This window comes from Callorhinus ursinus, unplaced genomic scaffold (genome assembly GCF_003265705.2).
Source record: "Callorhinus ursinus isolate GAN/ISIS: 27379988/994484 unplaced genomic scaffold, GSC_fseal_2.0 scaffold57, whole genome shotgun sequence".
NCBI lineage: Eukaryota > Metazoa > Chordata > Mammalia > Carnivora > Otariidae > Callorhinus > Callorhinus ursinus.
In genome coordinates this window covers 4,448,366-4,469,930 of record NW_027397119.1, presented here as the reverse complement: position 1 = coordinate 4,469,930, position 21,565 = coordinate 4,448,366, and the positions used below count along the sequence as shown (strand labels likewise).

General features: G+C 56.3%; 1 protein-coding gene across 3 annotated transcripts; it reads right to left on the bottom strand.

Moving 5' to 3' along the window:
* Nucleotides 1-1,991: 1,991 nt before the first annotated feature.
* Nucleotides 1,992-20,850, bottom strand: INAVA (innate immunity activator). 3 transcript variants are annotated; one of them, XM_025855338.2, is made up of 10 exons: nt 20,675-20,850; nt 14,376-14,524; nt 13,454-13,578; nt 12,801-12,917; nt 11,847-12,069; nt 9,093-9,146; nt 8,113-8,323; nt 7,727-7,897; nt 5,175-5,847; nt 1,992-3,880 (listed from the first exon to the last, which is right to left on the bottom strand). In XM_025855338.2, exons 1-10 carry the CDS (start codon nt 20,833-20,835, stop codon nt 3,788-3,790), a joined length of 1,977 nt encoding a protein of 658 aa, XP_025711123.2. In that variant the 5' UTR covers nt 20,836-20,850; the 3' UTR covers nt 1,992-3,787. The 3 variants fall into 3 exon arrangements, with proteins under 3 accessions (XP_025711123.2, XP_073740654.1, XP_073740655.1); XM_073884553.1 differs by lacking the exon at nt 20,675-20,850 and adding an exon at nt 17,340-17,551; XM_073884554.1 differs by lacking the exon at nt 20,675-20,850 and adding an exon at nt 15,889-16,114.
* Nucleotides 20,851-21,565: the final 715 nt, after the last annotated feature.

Sequence of the window (21,565 nt, the reverse complement as noted above, 5' to 3'; positions counted from 1 at the left end):
TAGAGCCATGAAGGGAGCAGCCAGAAGTGGGCCGACTCGCATCCATGAGGTGACATCTCAAGCCAGGGCTGGGCAATCACCATCACCTCTGAGACTGCAATGAATTGAAACACAGCCCGGTCCAGGGCCAACTGCTCACCCATTAAGTTAGGACTCCAAGAGACTTGGCCAGTTGATTGCGAAAAAGTTACTCTGTTTGGTTTTTGCTTGTTAGGATGTGGATTCATCTGTTGACTTGGGGCAGCAGCCTGCGGCTTGTGACGAGGACAGTAGGCAGGGCACGTGTCAGATGTTCTTTCCTAGGGAGGCAGCTTCTCCACCAAGGGGTGAAGCTGCAGGAGGCAGGCCATTTATGAGAAAAGGAATTGGCTCAGCGATGCCAGTGCCTGGCCCCACCATCAGCTTCCCTTTCCCTCCCCATGGGAAGTTAGGGGGCCCTCAGAAGGGCCCTGATTCACCCTGACTTGCCTATAAGTCTTCCATTCAGGGCCCTCCCTGCATGGGCAAATTTCAGACTCAGAGGTGGTCTCCCAGAGGCCTCATTACCACTGTCGAAAATACCGAATCAGGCATCAGCAGTGTCCCTCCCTCTGCCTCTGGGCTGAATTGCCTCTGGGAATCTTGTTGCTAAAATCCTGAAGTTCCCTTGTACCAGAGGCTTCTGTCCCCATTCTCCAATTCCTAATCCCATTCTGCCCTGTGGTAGGGGAGCTAGGATCCCCTAAATGTCTGCCCTCCAAGACACTGCCCAGGGACACCTGCTTGTGGGCCAGGAGACCACGGCCCGGCACCTTGGGTCCCCAAACTTGTGCGTCCCATTGCTGGCTGTTCTTAGAAGAGCCTCCACACACGGCCCTGCCCCCGCTTTCTTTTGTCCCCCCATGTGTTATAGCTGGTCTCCGCCAGTCCTGTTGCTGGGGAGCTTCCTGCTCCGACAGGTGGTCCCCTCCGCACCCCCAGCACTCAGTCAGCTTCTCTGGGCCTAAAGCATCAAGCTGTTTACAATACAGGATCAAGCACCCCGTTATCAGCAGTTCAGCTAAGTTGAAGATGCTTAGGTCCATGATCAGGGTGCTCTGTTCTCCAGAGACCCCTGGAGTCACCTTCCCTCCACCCACCCAGCTTCACCTGGAATGGAGCACCCCCATCAGGCCTAAGAAAGCCAACCCCCTGAAGCCCACAGACTCCCACCGTCCCCAGAGCTCAGCACCTAGGGCAAGCCTGGGGTCACCCCTACCCACGGCCATCGGCCCTTTGTCTGCTCTGGAGGGGGAAGGCAGGCAGGGACCACTTTACCTGACACACCAGGCACCTCAGATCCAGGGCTCACGCTTCTCCTGGGCACTGTGGCTCCAGGGGGCGCTGTGCTCCCGGGTCTTGTAGCGGCCCCTGCAGGGCTGGGGAGGAGGTGGTCCAAGCTGGAGCTCCTCCCCCCCACCCCCGCCCTCCACCCCGTGGTCCCTGGGTAGGAGGAGGGGCCGTGGGCAATCCTGCCCAGATATGGGGGAGGAGACCTTGCAGAGAATGCCTCCTCCTCACCACCCCAAGGAAACTCCCCAATTGTCCAGCTTTGGAGAAGAGGCTGCTTCTTGTGGGAAGCTCCACTCTGGGCAGTCAAGAGCTCCTAGAACAGCTTTAGGGAGCAGGAGACACACATATCACTAACCACGGCCCAGCCTAGCTCAGAGGAAGCCTTCAGGCCTCCTGAAGCTGCCACAAAGTCCCCTGCCGTGGAGAAAGTGACTCCCAGGGCCCATCTCCTCAAGCCCTGGCGACCTACGGAGCTTTGGCAGGGATTGTTCCTCATTCCATCCCGTCAGGGAGGCCAAGGACCCGAGAGCCTCCCTCTACCCCCCAGCCATCCCACCGCTCCCCAGGGACCTGGCCAGACCAGCTGGAGAGCAGGCAACTCTGCCATCCCAGGCAGGCATCTGGGGCAAAACCTCTGCTCAGGCAACTTGGCACAAAAGAACCCTTCATCATCAGCTCGACCAATCACAAAGAACAGACTTTATTGACATATTTGGCACTAAAACCCACACAGTTCCGGCCTCACAGCCAAGTACCGGGCGTCATACAGAACCAATAAGTTAACATAAAGGACGCTCACGTGTGTGTGTGGGGGGGTGCTTGGATGTCTCCTGGCTCGGCCTAGGGAGCTCTGGGTTCCCTGGAGGACACGGGGAAGGGAGATGGCTGTACACCAGTGAAATGGGCTTTGAGACAAAATGAAAAAGAACAGAATCCAAAGTAGGACATTCGAACATAATGGGGCCAGCGCCCACCCAAAGAGTGGGGGAGCTGCAGGATGTGATCTGAGTGCAGTCAAAGAAATGCAGGTGCTTGCCCTCAGGCTCTCCTCTCCTCCCCCAGATTGTTCTGACAGGCCACCTAAGTTCCTCCCTCGGCAACCTCGTGCAGTTGGCCACACTGCCTTCTGTCCAGTGGGGAGAACTGTGTTTTTTTGCGATCAGGCATCCAAGTTATTGGAGGTGCAAGCTGTTATTTATAATTTCTGTCCAAGTCCGGGGCACTCAGAGGGTAAAGGGTTCTGCATGGGCAGAATCAGAACTCAGCTCTCCCTCACGCCACCTCGCCTCCACTCTGTGCTTTCTCCTTGGAGCAGGAGATCTGAGGGCAAAAAGGCCCAAGGATGAGAACCCAGGGACCACGGGATAGTCTTAGCACACGCAGTTTCCAGGCCTGCTCAAGTCTTAGCACATGGGACAATTAATGAATGCCCTTAAGAGTGAGCATTCCCCATATCTGTAAAGATAAGGACTTGTCCACTTTCAGGGAAATCCAGTCTTAGAGCAGAAGCACAGCTGGGTGAGGAATAGCAGGGGCAGTGACCCCCCCCCACCCCCTCCTATGAGAATATGCCACAAACATGGTGCCTTTCCAAAAATATCCAGAAGGCATTGCTTTTTAGGACTATAATGAAAAGTGATAGAAGGAAGGGTGGGGTTTCCAGGCTTCACAATCCCAGAGAAGGTAATCAAAGTATGAGCTGCCCTCCCCCAAACACCACAGGCCAGCCCCCAGCCTGGGCCGCCTAATGCTACAATCTGGCAAAGCCTCAAATTCAAGGCTCAGAGGTCTGAGTAGATGTGGGAGCCCACAGGGCACACAGAACATATGGTGAGTGACTGGGGCCCCTATGGCGGGGGGGCTTATGGGGTGAGGAAAAGAGCAGGGTCCATCCAGGAAGACAATACTCCCCCAGGACGTATGCTCTTTAGCCTACCACTTCATGTGTGCATCACAGAGCACATTATCAAGGGGGAAGAAGATTCTCCCCCTGCCCAGACACCCCTACTGTACCCAGAGAGCTGGGAAATTGGGGGGCGGGGGGGCACACTAGTATTCCTCCAGCTGCAGTAAGACAGGAGCTGTTCTGTGGGGACATTCTCTGAGCCAGAGGGTAGAGTCTGTGAGGAATCCCGGTATGGCCCCCTCTGCCTCCCGCATCCCCTGCCGCTGTCAGTCAGACAGGCAAGGCCTCAAGTCCAATAGACCAAGCTGTGGGGAATAAAGGCATCATCATATTATAGGGATCCTGAGGACAAACCACAAATACAAATCCTAAGGCCCGGTTTCCGAAAAAAAAAAAAAATAATAATAAAAAATAAAAGGCTCAGCCCCGGCTCATCGACCTGCGATGGGGGTAAAGGAGCTGAAGAAGGCATTCAAGGGTGGGAGGGCTTGACTCCAGCCCTGCTGTGGAACAGTCTTTAATGGGAGCCGGGCCGAGGCACGTGGGGCACGCAGTGACATCTGGCCTTGGTTACACCTGGCTGACGATCTCGCCATTCTCAGGCACAAATACTTGCACAGGAGCCCCTTCGGGTGATCTCCGGGACACATACACTGTGGCCACCTGCCAGGGTCAGGAAGAAAGGAGAGATTTGTGAGCAAACCAGGTAGAAACGTCCAGGCAACAAATGCAGGCACACCCTCCCTGTCCCTGCGGACGCTGATTGGCAGCAACACGGGCCCAGCCGCTCCACCCCTGCCCGCCCCTGCCTGCCCCTCCCCCCAACCCCAGGAGTTTCAGTGTGATCACCCTTTATCTATTTTCCACTCCAGGGGTGTGACAGGCACCCTGACCTCCTCCTCCCCGCCCTTCCTGGGCCCCCTTCTTGTCATCCTCCCTGTTGGACAGGTTGCGATGGGCCGGGCCTGGGCTGAGGGCAGGTCCAAGCCGGCAGGAAGGGAAAAGCAAAAGCACGTCCGCTGGAGGGTGCGGCCTGGGACGGGGGCCAGGATGCCAGCTGCAGCCCAGAGAGCTGGTGGGTGGGGGAGGGACGTGCAGCTGGGCCTGCTAGGAATCGTGGGTCTCAAAGAAGCAGCCTGTTGGTAACCTCTGGAGCACACCCTATGCAGAGCCCTCCGTACCAGGGAGAAAGAAGACAGGACTCCTGTGTTACCCCCACTTCCAGAATAGAGAAACTGGGCCACTGAATCCAGAGTGGACACCCTTACCTCATGTCATAGTGCTCTGTCATACCAAGCTGGTCCCTGGCCAATAGTAATACCACTTACTAGTGCTTACTATACACGATTCTCATCATCTTACACATAATAACTCATTTAAAGGTCATGGCCGTCTGAGATAGACAGTTGGCCAATGATTATCACTTCCCTTGGCAGGGCTGAGATTTGAACCCCCCTAGCCTAACCATCAGCCACCGTGCTTCTCAGCCTGGAGGTGTGGAGGGCTGTCAGAGGAAGTTGACCCACAGGCAGTCACAGGTCCTGGCTTCTGCAAACACGTTTTCAGACTCCCTTTGTCCTGAGCCTTCAGGTCAGGAAATTTGGGGGTAAATTCGGATGGGACCTCCGATTATGAATAGAGGCGTATCTGCTTTGCGGATCATCTAAGGGGCCATTAAGGAAAAACGACTCCGCTCTCTTCCAGGATTTCCTCCACCAGCGTAGTATGTGGGTATGAGCTCTTGAGCCAGAGGCAAAATTAGGAGGTGCCCCAGGGGAGTCCCGAGGGCCTTCCAAAGCCCGGGGAGGGCGGTGGGGACAGTTCTGTCTGGCCGTCCCCGCTGGGGATCGCGCGGCCACCACCCTGTGGGCATACCGCCTCTCTGCTCGGGACCCGCTAGAATTGCAGCCCTTCCCCCAGCTGAAAGCGCCCCCCCCCCCCCCGGGAGCCGCCGTACCTGTGTCCGGGGACCTGAGGCTCGGCCAAAGCCCTCTCTGCTGGGGGGCAGGCTCCGGACGCGGAAGGCCCCCTGGCGGTCCAGCGAGTGCGGGCGGCCGCTCCGGAGGCGCGCCCGCTCGTGCCACGACTTGAGCTCCTCGGAGACGGTCGCCTTGCTGAGCGCGCGGCCCGCGGGGCTGTCCTTCAGGGAGGGCGTCCGCACCACGCGGCTGCGGGAGGCCACCAGGCGCTGCCAGCGCAGCTGCGCCCCGTCCTCGTCGTAGGCGGGGCCCAGGGCGGCGCGGCCCAGCTCCCACTCGGCCGCCGGCGGCAGGGGGCTCTCGGCCACCAGCACGTAGCGCCCGGCCGGCAAATGCCCAGGCGGCAGCAGCAGCTTGGGGTAGAGCACGCCGGCCGGGCCCCAGGCCCCGCGGTGGCGAGGCGGCTCGGGCGGGGACAGCGGCCGCAGGAAGGAGATGTCGGGGCTGCTGCTGCCCGGCGACGTGGGGTGCGAGATGCTGGAGACGTCGGAGCCGCTGTCCTCCGAGCAGGAGTGGTAGGCGGGGTGCGGCCTCGGGGGCTTGGTCGGGGGGAAGCAGGAGTCGGGCACGGTCACCGTGTAGTGAGGGGGACGGCGGCGGGGGAAGGCGCTGCGACCTCGGCCCTCGGGACCGGCCCGGAAGGAATCCGTCCTAGGGGAGGAAGGGGAGACGCGCTGAGGCTGGGAGGCTGGGAGGCCCAGGCTCTTCCCTTGGGCCCCGGGGGGTAAGATAAACCGGTGAGGCCGCGGCCCTGCCTCAGCAGAGGAGCCATGGCTCCCAGGCCCGGGGTCTTGCGTCAAACCTCCCCAATATAAAGACCCAGACATCCTCCTGGCGCCCTCCTGCGCCATGCACCGTATCCCTCCCACTGCATTCACACTTCTGCGGTTTGTGGCAAGGATGCCCCAGCCATATCCCCTCTTTTCAGCCACTTGAGGGACCCTGTGTCCAGCGGCATGACACCCCCGGAATCGGTGCAGGTAGACATGGTCGGGTATCTAAGCTGGACCTGTAAAGCTGGGTGTGGCACAGACCATGTGAAGGAAGTAGATGGCCAGCCATCCACAAGCCAAGGAGAGAAGCCTTAGAAGAAACCAACCCTACCCTGATCTTGGACTTCGGGCCTCCAGAACTGTGAGACAGACAGTAAAATTCTGTCATTTAAGCCACCCACTCTGGGGTATTTTGTTATAGCCGTGCCACCAAACTAATATAAGGTAGCCTCCTGCAAGGTGCCCCTTCATAAGGGCAGCCGCCCAGGACCCACAGGGGCTGAAATCCAGCCCTCCCTGTTAATATGGTGGGGCTGTGTCTGCCCAGAGGGGGGCGCCTTTTACCCATCTGCACAAAGGAACTGTTTGTAAACTAGCCCCCGGAGACTGTAAAATATAAGATTCATTGCTTGCCTTGACAGCAGTTGTCCCAAGCTGCACCCCTTTCCGCGCTGCCTGATGAGCCCATTTAAGCCGACAGAAGAACCCAGCAATCGTGTCCAGGGCTTTCGTGTGGTGTAGCTAACGCTGCCTGGCCTAGCTGTCCCTGAGACTCTCACCAAGAATATTGGTAAAACACTTGGCAACAACATCCAGCTGATTCTCATTATTTGTGGATTCTGTCTTTGCAAAATCTCCCACAGCGAAAATGTATCTGTAACCTCAAATCAACACTCACAACACTTGTGGTCATTTGTGGACTTGAACAGAATGGTGAAAACTTGGAGGTGCCCACGAGGCACAGTCTCAGCCAAGACGGAACGAGGCAGGGCTCTGACTCGTATAAATATGATAAATGAGTATCCTCTCCACAGTCGATTTAGTGTCCCGTGTTTCGTATTTCTGTGCTTTTTCTTGGTGACCTCACTATTTAAAACGGCCCCAAAGCATAGTACTAAAGTGCTGTCTGGTGTTCCAAAGTGCGGGAAGGCTCTGGATGTGCCTTTTATAGAATATATGTATTTGATGAGCTTTATTTGGGCATCACCTAGAGTGCTATTGGCCAGGAATTCAATGTTAATGAGTCAATCATATATATTAAATAAGGTGTCTTTAAACAGAAACACGCATAAAACAAAGTTGTGTATTGATCAGTTGACAAAAATGTTGTGACCAGAAGCCTAACCCAGTATTTTCCCTCGGAGCAGTAATTCAGTATTGCTAATTCAGTGTTTGCAGTGACTTTATCGGACATAAAACTACCGCAAATAATGCGAATTGACTGCACATCAATTAAGAAAGTGAATCATCCGCTGCTAGTGACCAATAATAAAATAATCTTAAGCAATTGCAAAAGTATCTACCAAGTTCCATATTCTCTTGCCATAAGAGAATATGGCTAAGGGGAGAAAACATGAATTGCATTGTGCAGAAAACAGCTTGCTTCACGGCCTCTATTGAGAGGTGCCCCAAGAAGGGCCACAGCACTAGCCACGTGTCACCCACAGTCCCACCTATATCCTAGAAGCCACCACCCTCCAAATGTAAGCTCTCAATAGTGGGTCCCTGCCCCCTGCATCTCTGGGGTGACCTCTTACCTCAGAGACTGTGACTGGCCCCTCCTCCCCTGCATCTCAGGGGTGGCTGGAGCGCTGGTGCGGCCCTGCCGCTGGCCAGGAATGCTGCGGATGGGCACCACATGGTAGGCAGGCTCCAGCAGCCAGAGGCTGGAGGTACCGGGCCCATCCTGTGGCGTGGTGGCTGGGCTGCTGCAAAAGGATTAGAGACAGGTCAGTGGCAAGAATGGCTCCATTGAGGGGCTTGAGTTGTGCAGAGGAAGGGGGCACAGTGGAAGGGGACCCCAAAACTCACACCTCCCACCATCACAGTTAAGGAGAGGGGCAGTCTCCCATGCCTTACCCTGCTCGTACCACTTCCCTCACCCCCCCCCCCCCCCGCCCCCTGGCTTCCCCCCCATCCTGACCTGGACTCGCTATTGGGTTCGAGAGACTTCCTGGGCTTCTCATAGGGGTGGTCCAGGCTGGTCTCCTTCCAGGGGCTGTTCTGGATTGGGGCCCGCTCCAGGCCCCCAGTCTCAGGTCCTGCTGGCTGCAAGCCTTCGAGGCTCTGGGGTGGCAGAGGCCGGGAAGGTGGAGCTGGGGACTCCGGGGGAGGTTTTGGCACCTGGGATTCCTCTGCAGGGGTGAAAGAGCCTGCTGAAGGCAGTGGCTGGAAAATTGGCCCAAGAACCTCCTTGGCCCATGCCTTGCTCTCCCTCCCATGGATGCTTGTCTGGCTGCTCCACGCTGTGGCTCCAGGCCCAGACGCTCGAAGGTGTTTTCTTCTCCTTTGGGACTTCCTCCCCCACAGCTGTTTTACACCTGCCTCCCTCAAGAAGCCTCCCCAGATTGACTCTCCTTAGCTCACAGTATTCCACCTTCTAACCTTGGCTCCTACTACCATATCTGCAGCTAACTTTCTGCTTACCGATTTTTCTGGTTCATGCCGTGCCCATGTGTGCTATTCCCTTATTGACCTGGGCACTCCCTTAGGCAGGACTGTGCTACCCTCTTGGTCCACCTTGACCCGTAGCATCCTTAGGGTTTACAAACAGGGTTTTTAATCTATTGAGTGTGTTTCCGTCCCCAGTGCTACCCTCTATTCAAAAAGGGCAATGATTGTGGCCAGATGGCTCTTAGGGTCTGACAAGTGCATACTGAAATAATGTCCCAGGGCTCTGTTAGAATTCACTTTTTCCTTCCCTGTGAAAATGATCGAACTTCTAGATTGGGAAGGGGTCAGCACATTCCCCCCCCGGCTCAAACGAACATGCATGGGGGCACAGAGAAATTAGCATCCAGTAAGAGCAGAGACCCTGAGCCCAACCTGACACCCCTGCCAAAGCCCTCCATCTTCCAGTAGGAGCCCAGCCCTGACAACAGTCCCTAAACTACCCCTTCTCACCTTCCTCCAGGAGCAGCCCATCTGATAGAGAGCTGTCATCTGAGGCACTGAGCTCTGGGAAAGTCAAAGGGGAGAGAAGGAGGTGAGGAAATCAACCCATTCATCTGGGTTAACCAGCAGTATGACCCCACCCCTTCCTGAGAACATCCCTTATCAGGAAATACCAACTGTGTACTAAATACTATATTGGATATGAATTTATCACTTGGAAGTAGAAAAAAATTAGAAATCAGGAATGAGAAGATAGGAAACCTGATTTTAATCCTGGCTCTGCCATTAGCTATTCAATTTCAATGCTCTGGGCCTCAGCTTCCCCATCTGTCAAAAAAGCTGGGGCCTCCCCTGGCAGGGTTTCCTGGCAGTGGAAGGGAAAGGCAAAGTGTCCTTTTGGAAGGCGCTTGGGATGAAAATTATTTTCCTAACTTTTCTAGTCTTCTGAGATCATAAATACAACTCAAGGACCCCGTATCTGAGAAGTCCTGCATTACCAGCACCAGGAGCAGTGCAAAGTGGGAATCTGAGCTGTGGGGTTGTGGGATCAATTCACATTGGTCTGGCTGCATATGGAAGGTTCTTCAATTGGTGATGTGGCAGGTCACCTGAAGGAAATGACAGTACGACATTTCTGCATGGTAGAGAAGCAGCTGTGACCCAAGAAATCTGAGGGAACTCCTATTTGCCATTGCCCTTGAACAAGCTGAAACTTCAGACCTTGAGAATACTCCTACTGTGACCTGGATGGAATTCACCAAGTATTTTCAACCGTGTTTGATAACAATGATGAGGGGACATTAACAATAGCCAAAATTTCTATTGTGCCAATACTTTTCTAAGTACTTCACATATATTAATTCATGTGATCATCATAACCACCATGTAAGGTAAATACTATTATCATGTAACAGCTAAAAAAAAAAACCGAGGCTTGGAGGAATTGAGGAACGTGGCTTAGGTCAATCCACCAAAAGGTGACTGAGTCAGAATTCATACCCAGACAGTCTGACCAGAGTCTGGCTCGGCACCACTACCATTTATCGGCTCTCCTGTTAGCTGGCATCTAATGCATAAGTCATTATCCAGAACGTTCTAAGAAAAGTAGATAATTCCAGCCATCTTGAACTCCTTTATAACAAAGGACTGGCAAACTGGGGGGTCCTTGGGCCAAATCCAGTTAACTGTTTTTATAAATAAAGTTTTACTGAAACACCGCTACAGATTTGTTTATGTAATGTCTGGCTGCTTTTGAGCCACAATTGGCAGAGTTCAGTGGTTGTGACAGAGACTTTATAGCCCATGAAGCCCATAAAATATTTACTCTCTAAGCCTCTACAGAAGTTTGTCAACTTTGCTCCACAACTTAAATGAAATAAAAACTCTACCCGGAGTAGTTCCTAAACCCTGTGCGGCATACTGCCCAAGGAGCTGGGCCGACGCCCAAGTAGCCAGCTATCCCATGTTGTGCTTGGCTCATACTAGCCTTTGCTTTGGGGTTCAAATGAGGAGACACCCTTTCATCGAATTCTGGTTCTCTGCCTCTGATCTTTTACAAAACCCTGGAGAATGAAGAGTTTTATTTTTCACTGATGTCAAGTTGAAGAAATTGTGGGACTGTTACTTTCATGGCCCAGCGATGCAGCCGGGGTTAGAGCGTGTGTTTTGGTTTGACTGTATGGTCTGGGAAGAAAGACATCATGTCCCATCATCCCTAATCTTCATAAAAACAAGCAGATCATTGGCCAGCTTCATTAGCCCAAAAAAGTGCACTACAAAGAGGGTAATCTGGAGACCCATTGCCTTTGTAGAGGTAAGGCCACGGGTGGAGAATATCTATCTACAGCCAAACGCAAGCCGTTCCTGAAGGCTGCGCCCTGTCTCAGCCACACTGCCCCAACCCAGCCCTGCATCAGCCTCGTCCTGCCCTCAGTCCAGCAGTGGCCACGGGACTCCCCAGGTAGGAAGGTGACTATAGAGATCATACCCACAAAGTGAGCATTCTCAAAGGCTGCACTGTTCAACAGGTTGCCACTAGCATGGGGTTATGTTAATTAAAATGAAATAAAATTAAAAATTCAGGTCCTCGGTCACACCAGCATATTTCAAACGCTCAGGGGCCCCTCTAGTGGCTACCATATTGGACAGCACAGATACAGAACATTTCCATCATCACAGAAATTCTAATAGACATCCCTGCTTAAGGCAGGTGTTGTCAGTCAGCAAACACATTCTGAGCACCTACTACAATTACAGGTGTGTGTCGTGGGGAATTTCTCAAGTTCACTGTGGTAAATTAATGTAACACCTGACTGCTCCCCGCCACTTGCAGGGTACTAACTAATTACTCCCACCTGGCATGAGTAGTAATTATCCTAAACTGAATAGTAGCCCTGGCTACTGCCACTGAGTAGACCCTAGCAATAAGCTCGAAGTCAGCCTGGGGAGCACCTTCCTGCCCAGAAGGCCTTCGTGAGGGCGGTGGATTTTGAGGAGGATGAGGAAGGAATGGGATGCTTTCTAAGGAGATGGGGGAGAGGGTCTCACGGACGGAGAAGCCCTTTGCCACGGCGCGTTGTGGCTGCAGAGGGTCAGGAGGGGGTAGAGGGGGACCGAGGAAGCAGGTTTCCAGCAAAAGCCAATTTGGGACATTAAACACAGTGCTGGGCGCAAAGGCAACTGCAGTGGCCCTGGGCCACACCACCTGCCATCCCACGTAAGCTCACGCAGGGCCCAGGGAGGGACTGGGGGCAGCCGGCTCACCTCGGCCCAGGGGCAGGGCAGCGGTGGAAGGGGGCCCGCTGGTGCGCCGCTGCTCGCCCAGGCAGCGCTCCAGCTCCCTCAGCTTCTTCTCCTCCTGCAGCATGGCCTGCTTGCGCTGCCGCCGGGCCTGCCTGCCGAGGTTCTCCTCCCGGCACAGGCGCCGGGCTGCCTCCGCGATCTGCAGCTGCAGGGCCAGCTCCCGCTCCAGGCTGCTCAGGGGGTCCTGGGGGGAAGAGGCCGGGGGCTCACTCAGGGAGGGCAGGTGGCCACGTGGGGACACAGAAAACGGCCCTGACCCCGTGCCCTGGATCCTGACCCTAAGCCCGGGAAGCAGACAGCAGCGGCCACGGCCAGGAGGCAGAGGGTGGAGCGGTGGCAGGTGCTTGAGAGCAAACCTGCCGGCCTGACGAGCGGGCAGGGGGACCCACCCACCCGCCTGCCGCCTGAGCCAGGCAGAGTGCGAACCAAAGTGGGACACTTGCCCTCCTGACCCCAAGGGTTGGTCAGGCAAGCCCAGGGGAAACTTGCTGCCTTTCACACCACAGGGAAGGGACCCTAGGGCCCGAGCCGCCCCGCTGCCTGCCCCCCACAATGAGGAGGACAGCCCTAGGGACCAGAATAACCTGTTTAAACAGGCCATTGCCTCTCTGGGCTGGCAGTTGAGCTCCTTCCTCACTGATCTTCTGCCTACCAGCGACCAGACCCAGTGTCCTCTCGAGTTCCCAGCTCTCCCGGTCCCTGTGGTGGCACACCTTCCCCACGGCCATTTGGGCTACAGGTTAATGGGTGCCCCTCATCAACACGGAGCCAAGCACCCTGAGCGGGTGTGATGGGGTAGAGAGTGCCAAGTACCGGGTGAGGGCACCTCCAGATGGCGAGGCCTTGGCTCGGTGATCAACACTTGCAGGGGGCGGGGGGAGGCGGTGGTGGAGACGGCCTGCACAAGTTCCTCACCTCTCTGCGCAAGGCCCGCTCGTCCAGTTTGTAAGCGGCTCCAATCCTGCGGCGGACCTTGGGGGCCTTTTCCCCTGGTTTGAGGGGATACTCTGCTGGCAAGACACCCGTCAGCTCCTGTGGTGGAAGCGAAGTCAGCCAGGCCCCTCTCCACCTGCCCGGCCCTTGGCCAAGCAGGAGTAGCCAATCCCCCTGGCTCTGCACGCCTGTGCCTGCCCTTCCCCAGAGGCCCCTGCCCACTCCTCACCTCACACCATCACCAGGGGCGGTCTCACTGGCCTCTTCAGGGCACCCCCTACCTTCCCTCCTCTTTTCCTTCACCCTTCAGATCTCACCTCCTTCAGAGCTCTGCTCTGGCCCTGGTCACAGTCCCACCCGCACCTCTGTCTCCTCCCTCTCCAGCCCCTCCGTCCTTCCCTCCCTGTGCCTGGGGCCCCACCGGGGCTATCCCTTCTCTCGCTGAGGCATCCGGCGCCCGGGTCAAATGCCGCACACACAGGGACGCCAGGCACCACACCCCCGTCTGATTTCCAGAATTCTCTCACAAACGGGGTTCCCTTCCCTCAGCTCCAACATCCCCAACATCCCCAGATGTGGCTCAGATTAACCCCAAGCTTGTTGGGGGGCTGGAGGGGGGCGGCTGAGGCTCTCACCGCCTCCCTGAGGCAGAGTCTCTTCAGCTCCTCCAGGCACGCCTCCAGCCGCTCTTCCAGGGCCCTCTGCTGTTTGCGCACGGCGTGGGTCAGCTCCTTCACAGGGGAGACTGGGCTGTCGGGGCCTAGGGGGCGGCAGGGCACCGGCTCAGGGAAGCCGAGGTGGGGGAGACCCTCTCAGACACTTGTTAACTATCCCCGGGGTTGTGGGGGGGAATGTGCTTACATGTGCACCCGCGTGCGCGCGCGCACACACGCGCACACACACACACGCACACACACACACACACACGCACACACACAGAGCCTCATCGCTGCCCACAGATTACAGGTCAGCAGCTGTGGCCTGTGTCATAACCGCAAACACCACATCTCCTGGCTGTCTGAGGTGGCAACATGACAGTTCACAGGGAAGGGCCGCCACCCCCCAGGCGATGTGCAGTGGCGGGAGGGCTACCGGTCAGAGCTCTGTTGTTTCCCTTCCCACCCTCCACCCATACAATTCACTTCTGCCTCCACCACTTCTCCCTCCTTCTCCTCTCTCCCTCTCTCTTTCTCTTTCATTCACATATGTGCTTCTTCTTTCTTCTCTTCTGTCAGGACGAGACCAGACTAGGCCCACAGACTCAGGCCAACCAGAGAGACAGGACCTTTCCAGTAGCCAGATGAGATTTTTCTACTTCTTCGTAATCACTAGGGCCGGAGTCGCAGAGACCTGTTCCAGATAGGATCAGACCTCCAGGCCAGACCATCCAGGAAAACTGCAGCCCCTCCAGTATCTAGCCCCCAGCAGAGGCCTCTCCCACCCCTCCCACCTTCCCCTGCTCAGCTTCCAGCCACTCAGCCAGGCCAGCCCTGGAGTCTGGGGCCTTGGAGAGTCAGAGCTGGGGGCCCACAGGGCGGGATTCCCCAAAGCACTCACCAGACTGCAGGATGATGCCGCTGTCGGTGTCGCTGACCTCATCCTTACTCTCCATGGTGGATTTCTGGGAGGAGGGGGCACAGAGTAGGGAGGGGTGACGCCGTTCCCAACCTGAGCCAGGATGTGGCGGTGGCCTGCAGGTTCCCCAGCTTTTAAGAGAACAATAAAACCAGCGGTAGGTGAAATCCCTTGGTTCCACACAGAGCTTAAGTAAGGATCCGATGTTTGAGGACAGGGTGAGAGGAAGTGAGGCGGGGTTTCTGGGACAGTCTGGGGCAGGGGATTTCTCAGTGCTGGGGGTGCCACAGAGAAGGCTCTGGGGGCCTCACCAGCAAACCTGTACTCAGGGGGCTCTCTGGGCCCACCCTAGCCTCCTGCTGCCTCCTTCTGCGTGGCCACAGAGACCCCTGAGACTGGGGAGAAGGATGAGGAAAAAAGCAAGGATGAGGAGGAAGAGGAAAAGCGTACTAAGGATGGGTGGGGGAAAGGGAAGCAGAAGGGAAGACGTCTTCCTGGGCACAACCATCCCCATGGGGCTGACTATGCTCAGCCCAAGAACCCAGGAGGCATGAGGCCTGTCCCACTGCCCCAGTGGGTGACAGACCAGCCCTGGATACTGTGGGTGGGCACCGGGTACTCGGCCAAGCCCCTGCTCCAGGGCCTTCAAAGCCCAGGCTGCCCTGCCCTCTGGGCCAGGGTATTCATCCAAAGGCAGGTGCAGGTGCCAGAGAGCTGTCCCCAAATCCCTGAAATAATTCCCAAGCCACTGCGTCTAGGAGACCCCTCAAGGAGGTGTTGGCCAAGATCCCCTATACCCCACAGCCAGGGGAGACCCAGTGTGTGCGTGTGTCAGGGTCCCGGGTGGGGTGGGAGTTGTGACTAGAGCGGAAGCTGCCCGAGGACAAGGAGGAGCCGAGACCACCCACTCCTCTGCCTCCCTGGGGCTTGAGTGCACTGGGTGGCACAGGTACAATCTCAGTGTGTGTCAGCCCAGCTGGGCTCCAGTGGCCAAAACAACACCTGCCGCTCGCCCCCTCGCTCCCACCGAGCGCACACCCCTGCTCAGGGTCCCAAGCTGGCCAGGGCCTGGCAGCTGTTGGCTGGAGCAGAGGTGGGGAGGGGCGGGTGGAGCCCAGGCAGGCGATCTGGAAGGAGAGCGCAGCCACCTCCTCACTGAGTCAGCTCATTGAGCAACAGTCCAAAAGTCCTTCGGAGTTTCTGTCTGGAGCTTATCCTGCCTCCCTACGGCACAGGGCCATAGGGTGGAGGAGGTGGGCTCCACCCCTCCACCATCAGCCAACGGCCAGGAAAGCAGGCCTTGGGAAAGTTGAGCACAAAGCAAGGCGAGGAGAGAGAGGACTACTGGCAGCCCGGTCCCCAGGAGGACCTCTGCCTCTCAAGACTGGAAGAGCAGGAGCGATGGAGCGCTTTTATAGACCTCCATAAACCACACAGCCCATCAGAGTACCATGAGCAACAACAATAAAAACATAGCACTGAAAACAATCTGTACCTGCACTTTGGAATTTCAGTTCTCCAGGAAAGTCTAGAGAATGGATGGTAGGAAAAAAAAAAAAAAAAGAAAAGAAAAAAGAAAATTTATGTGGGGCCTTTGCAAACATGCCAAAGACAGAGCCTAGCCCAGGTTCTGGAAACCCAGAACAGGACACTTAGTGGAGAGCTACCTATGCATGGCCCATCCCTCCCGAACCTTCATCCCTCTAGAGATGAGAGCAGGCCCAAGGGGCAGGCAGCTCACCCGGCTCCCCCCGCCCCCACCACCACCACAGGCAGCCTCTAAGCCTCCCCAGCAGCCAGGGGCAGGGCTCAGCCGGAGCTAAGGAAGCAAGGCCCTCTCAGCTCGCATGGTGAGCGCATTTTGCTTGGGACAAGGAGGAGGTAATGTGGGAGTGAAGCCATTAATTAGTCACACTTGCTAATTAATTATTAACCACGAAGGAGTTGCCTTGGGAAGTTGTGATAACTCAGCCCTGCTTCCCTCTTTGACTATTGCAGAGCATAGGGTCAGAGGGGTGGGTGTGAGAGGAGAGCCCCCCCACGCCGGCACACCCCCTCTCCTCCAGCATTCACTGCCAGGGTCAAGGGGTTGGCTCTGGCATTCACAATGGCCCCAATCTGATGCTGGGCACACTCAGGGCTAACTTGTGGCTCCAAGTAGAGCAAAGAGCACAGGACCTGAAGTTGGGAGATTCAAGTCCTAGTTCAGCCACTGCCCATGCTGCCCTGAGAGAGTTGCCTGGCCTGGCTGGGCCTTCTTCCCGCGTAGGCACAAAGATTAGACACTGTCTAGGGAAGTCCCTTTCCGGCTCCCCGCTCTGAATCTGGACCCCCTCGACAATGTCAGGCTGGGCAGGAACCCCACACGGCCGTGTAGCCGTCACCCTCCTCCCTGCCTAGCTCCCGCCTCCACCAAGAGGACAGAAGTCTCTGGAGCCTGATGTCTCAGGCATTGCTTTCTGATAAAGGCAGTTTGGGGCACATGCCCAACCCCTTTCCGACACAGGAACCCCTCCCCGCCCTCCACACCCTCAGCCCCTCCGCGGCAAGCCCCAGTCCTGGGTCCTAGGAAGCGGTCCGCCTGACTGAACAAGGTCCCCAAGAAAAGGCAGAGGAGGAAAGAAGAGGCAAAGAGGGAGGAAGGGAAACACTAGTGCAGCATCCCTCAGGCTGAGCCACTGAGGAGCCCCCCATCACAAATGCACCCCCAAAGCCAGCTCCTAGGCCTCTCCCCTTCTCCTGTACAGACTGAGGCCTGAGAACTACAGGAAAAGCACAGCAAGGGGCTCCTCATCTGGGCCCACCAGCAACCCCCCCATCATCCCGTGCCCGAGACACAAGGAGGAAGGCGGGGGGTGCCAGCTACTACAGGGGCTCCCCCCGCCACCACTGGGGCCAGCCTGCCCCTCAGCCCCAAAGACCTGCTCCACCCTGCCCTGCCCTCACCTGCTTCTGGGGTTCAGGCCAGGATTCCGGAAACACCCGCTGTTCCCAGGTCAGGGGGCTGAGGGGTGTCGCATGCCGCCTCAGGGTGTCCCAGGCCACAGGCCAGCCTCCAGTGCTCCCTCTCTGACCTGGCTCCCGCTCTCTACTCGCTGCCGATGGCCTCCCCTCCCTGCCGATGGCCTCCCCTCCCTGTGGACGGTCCCGCCTGCCGGCCTCCTAGGCCGCCTGCCGGGCCAGGGGAACCAGGTGACTTGTTAGGACTTGAGTCAGAGGGGAGGAGCAGGTGAGCAAGTCCTTCCCTGAACTAATCCTGCTGAGGCTGTTGCCAGCAGGCAGCTCTGGGGCCTCTGCACTTCCCGGGGCGGGGAGGGGGTGGGGAATAGGGAGAAAGGGGCTCCCCATGGAGGAACCCCAAAGAAGGCAACAGGGGTCACGTCTTCATGGCCTCAAGGGACTCTAATGCAACACGGTGGGCGGTTGGGTGCACAATTGCCCTCCGGACCCTCCGTTTCCCCTTCCAGAAATCAAGGCCTGCAAGACCCCCAGAAGTAGGGTGAAGGTCCACTGTCCATGGGGATACCAGCAAGAAATTGACAAGTGACAAAGAATAGGTCATTGCTCTTTCCATGCACTGAAACAGAAACTAAGGCCTGAGTTTTGTCTCTCCCAAATCAGGTTTAAAAAAGCTTCAGGCAAGGCAGTAGCTATGGAACTCCAGACGGGAAGGCTCTAGGGTCCTAAAGAGAGCAAGGGTGTTCTCTCTTTCCTTCCTAGACATGTCCCCCCAGGATCATCCAGGCCTATTTATTACTTACATCCATCCCTCAGTAGGGTCCGTGGAGCACTAAGCTGAACACCATTCACTGTCCCCTGCTCCACAGGAGAGCCACTGTGACACTAGCATCTAACCCCGCTCCCCAAACATGAGGGATCAGATACCAAAATGGAACCTGTTCTCTACAGAAAATAAACCTCCAGGTCTCCCACTCCATCAATCCTCAAGCAAATCAAAAACTGTTCACAACTTAGCCCATTTCACTGGGAGAAGCTAGGGCTGAGGCCACCTGTTGCTACACCATGGACAACATGGAGACATACTGTAAATTAAGGACGACACCCCTCAGCGTTTCATCCCACCACCTCCCTTTCTCCCACTCTCTGATACTCCCACTGTGCCCCTTAATCCTGGGGTATTGGCACCTCAACATCTCTCTGGATTGCTTCCCTCCTCCAGCCCCATACCTCCATCCCCACCTCCTAACCCCATCCCCTTCCCCATTCCCCAGGGCCCGGATGATGGTAGAAGTCTGCTCCACCAAGCATCTCCTGCAGAGCTGAGCTGTGTCTATGACTCTGTCCCCAGAGGCCATACACACATACCCCGCTCACCTTCAAATTCCTATACACACCCTCTTTCCCAACAATGCCAGCCCCAGAGTCCGCCAGGCTGACCACCTCCTTCTCTCTCCAGGCTGAGGCTGAGGGGCCCCAACAGGGGGCAGACTCCTCCTGTGATGTGGAGCCAGCTTTCCGGCTGGTCTCCCAAAAGAGCCTGCAGTCCTCCCCTCCCCCTAGTCCTCCCCATCCCCCAAGAGGCTTATCACATTCTTTCAATGACAAACAGAGAGAGATTGACTCAGTGTAATTGGTCCCCTTCCTCCACCTTGCCCACCCCCCAGCTCCAGGTAGGGGTTGATGGAAGTTTCTAGAACCAGCTGATAGCATGTATTTTAATGCACAAAATGAAATTAAGAGAACCAATTATACTGAAATACAGTTCTAAAAACAGAAAACATGGTAATATATATGCTTCTTTATTAACATTAAACAGGGTCCAGCAGTGAGTTAATTTCATAGAAGTGATGAATGTGAACAATACTTCAAGCCAGTTACAACTGCAGTGTAATGTAAAACTATCTGTGAATTCTATTAATGGCAAAGTCACAGGTACTGCCTATGGTTTCTTGCCTTCTTAACTGAAGGCAATGCTAAATTTTTGTTAAAGGTTGGTGTGAAATGAAAATATTTTTTTCCCATCTAAGTTCACAAACCCTCTGAATTCTATCCACAGAGGCTTTGGTGCCCAGGACCCAGTCAAGAACCCCACCATCAGGGAACCCCCCATCTCTGAGCTCAGAGAGAAACACAGATAATCCACTCACTGCATTGATCCCCTGGAACTCTCAAAAACCCCTTCTTCCCTCAAGTTCACATGCAGCATTTCCTGACCAGCAGAACGTGAGGTTTGGGATGGGACTAGCAAACTCTCCCAAGAACCCCAGATCCAATGGGTTGGATCTCACTGTCTGCCAGGTCTGTCAACTCAAAATACCAAAAGGGAGGTGGGTACCCCAGAAACTGGCTGGGAACTTTGGGGTTCAGTGCCTCCCTCCCAGCGAGCCTAGAGGATCCGGGGACTGATCAATGCCTTGTCCCAAACCCCAGAGCATCAACACCAAGACCACCACTTGGTGGTGGAGGAAGTGGTTTTCTTGAACGGAGTCAGAGTACTTGATATCTGATCGTTGAAAGGAGAAAAACTGCATCTCTTTCCGGTTTTCACTTCCCAAGCACAAGCCCCAAATCAGGAAACTTCCACATTCCCTAGCCATCCACTCCAACACTTTTTTTTTAAAGTCCCTTCTTTAAGTTTCTTCTACTACGTGAGACTGGAAGTTGTTTAAAGCAAGGGCCTCATCCTACCATCCTCACATTGCCACCAGCACCCAGCCAAGGACGTCTCAGGCACTCCTAAAACCCCCCTCAATGAATTAACAAAGCAATGGGCAGCGGCCGGAGTCAACGGAGCAGAAAGAAGCCAAGTAGCCCGGGACCCTCTAGGCGAAAGCGGGTGGGAGAGGGCTCCTGAACTGTTTCCTTTCTCCACTCTTGTCTCTTCCCACTGGGAAAGGTGTTCGCCTCCAGCAGGCGATGGTGGAGTGGGCTAGGACAGGAGAACTCCACTCCAGCCTGGAATGCGCCCTGAAACCAGACCTCTAGGCTTTCCTTAAAAAGCCCCTTTGTCCGGTCCACCCTGCTCCCCTCCCCCACCGCGCCCTCCGCATCCAGGCGGCCCCAGACTTTGCTCCTTTTGTTTGGCTGCTTTCTGGCTTCCCGGAACCTGGCCAGGGGATCCACAGGCATGGGGAAGGTCGGAGGAGAGGGGTTGAGGAGTCGGAAATGTGCACTTTGGGTAGGAACTTGAAATTCCCACCCCTTTCGTAAATTACTCCATTTCTTGTAGGGCCAGTTCCGCTAAGGCCGAAGATCATGGGTTCAGGAGCTTGAACCCCCCAGTTCACCCGCGCTGCGTCCCCCTAAGTTTTCCCCCTTACCTGTCCCATGGAGCTCTGGCGCCGCCCGCCTGTCCCCGCGCCCCCCGTTCCTGCCTCGCAGTTTCAGGACCTGTTTGTCCAGGCCATCTCCTCTCTCCCCAAGTCTCCCCCCGGCCTTCCCTCCCGGGAGGTATTTCATTTAACTTCGGCATTTGCAGCATCCCAAATGTTAAAGATCCCAAGACATCTGTCCCCTGGGGCATACCAAGGCCCAGAGGAAAGAGGGGAAAGATGCAAGAAGGGATTCGAGATTCCGAGCCAAGAGTCGGGGCGGGGCCCCCGGTCGGGGTGGTAAGATGCCAGCAGGAATGGGTATCCTTGGGGGACCCCCATCCGAGGGGGCGAGGCTGCCCCCTTCTCCCGCTTTGGGACGCGGGCGTGGCGGGACACCCCCGGCGCTGCCAGTTTCCGCCGCCCGGGCGGGAGGAGGCTCCGCGCTCCGGCCGAGGGCCGCCTTTCATCCGCGCGCTCCGGCCCGCCCGGGGGCCGTTTCCATTCCTGGAGACCCCGGGGTGAAAGAATGAGAGAAGCCGGCCAGAGGGCGCCGCGCCGCTCCCTCGCAGGCCCCTGCCCCCCTCCTCGCCGGTCCCCTTCTCCCTCGCTGTGCACCGCGCTGGCTGCGGGGCCACCGCGTGCTGGCGCAGCGGGAATTGCCTCCCCCTCGTCCGGCCCCAGCCCAGTCGTCCCGCTGGGCGCCGACTGGCCGAACTCAGGCCGGGCTAGGAAAGGAGCCCACTCCTGGTGAGCGCCTCCTACTGTTGCCGCTGGCCTCGTGCCCCTCCAGCCAGACAGCCATTCACTCACTCTTCCCTGCTTTCGTCTGTGCAAGAGTCTTATTGAGCACCTACTAGTGCTCAGCACGGTGGATCACAGTTCAAATTCTTCCCCGGA

What these genes read in the sequence shown, in the direction of transcription:
- INAVA (XM_025855338.2), bottom strand. Translation starts at nt 20,835, where the DNA reads ATGCTGCAAATGCCGAAGTTAAATGAAATACCTCCCGGGAGGGAAGGC. An exon ending in AGCGGGCCTTGCGCAGAGAG is followed by an intron (nt 12,070 to 12,800) that starts GTGAGGAACTTG and finishes TCTTCCCCCCAG; the next exon opens with GACCCCCTGAGCAGCCTGGA. An exon ending in TGGGCTGCTCCTGGAGGAAG is followed by an intron (nt 8,324 to 9,092) that starts GTGAGAAGGGGT and finishes TCACCCCTGCAG; the next exon opens with AGGAATCCCAGGTGCCAAAA.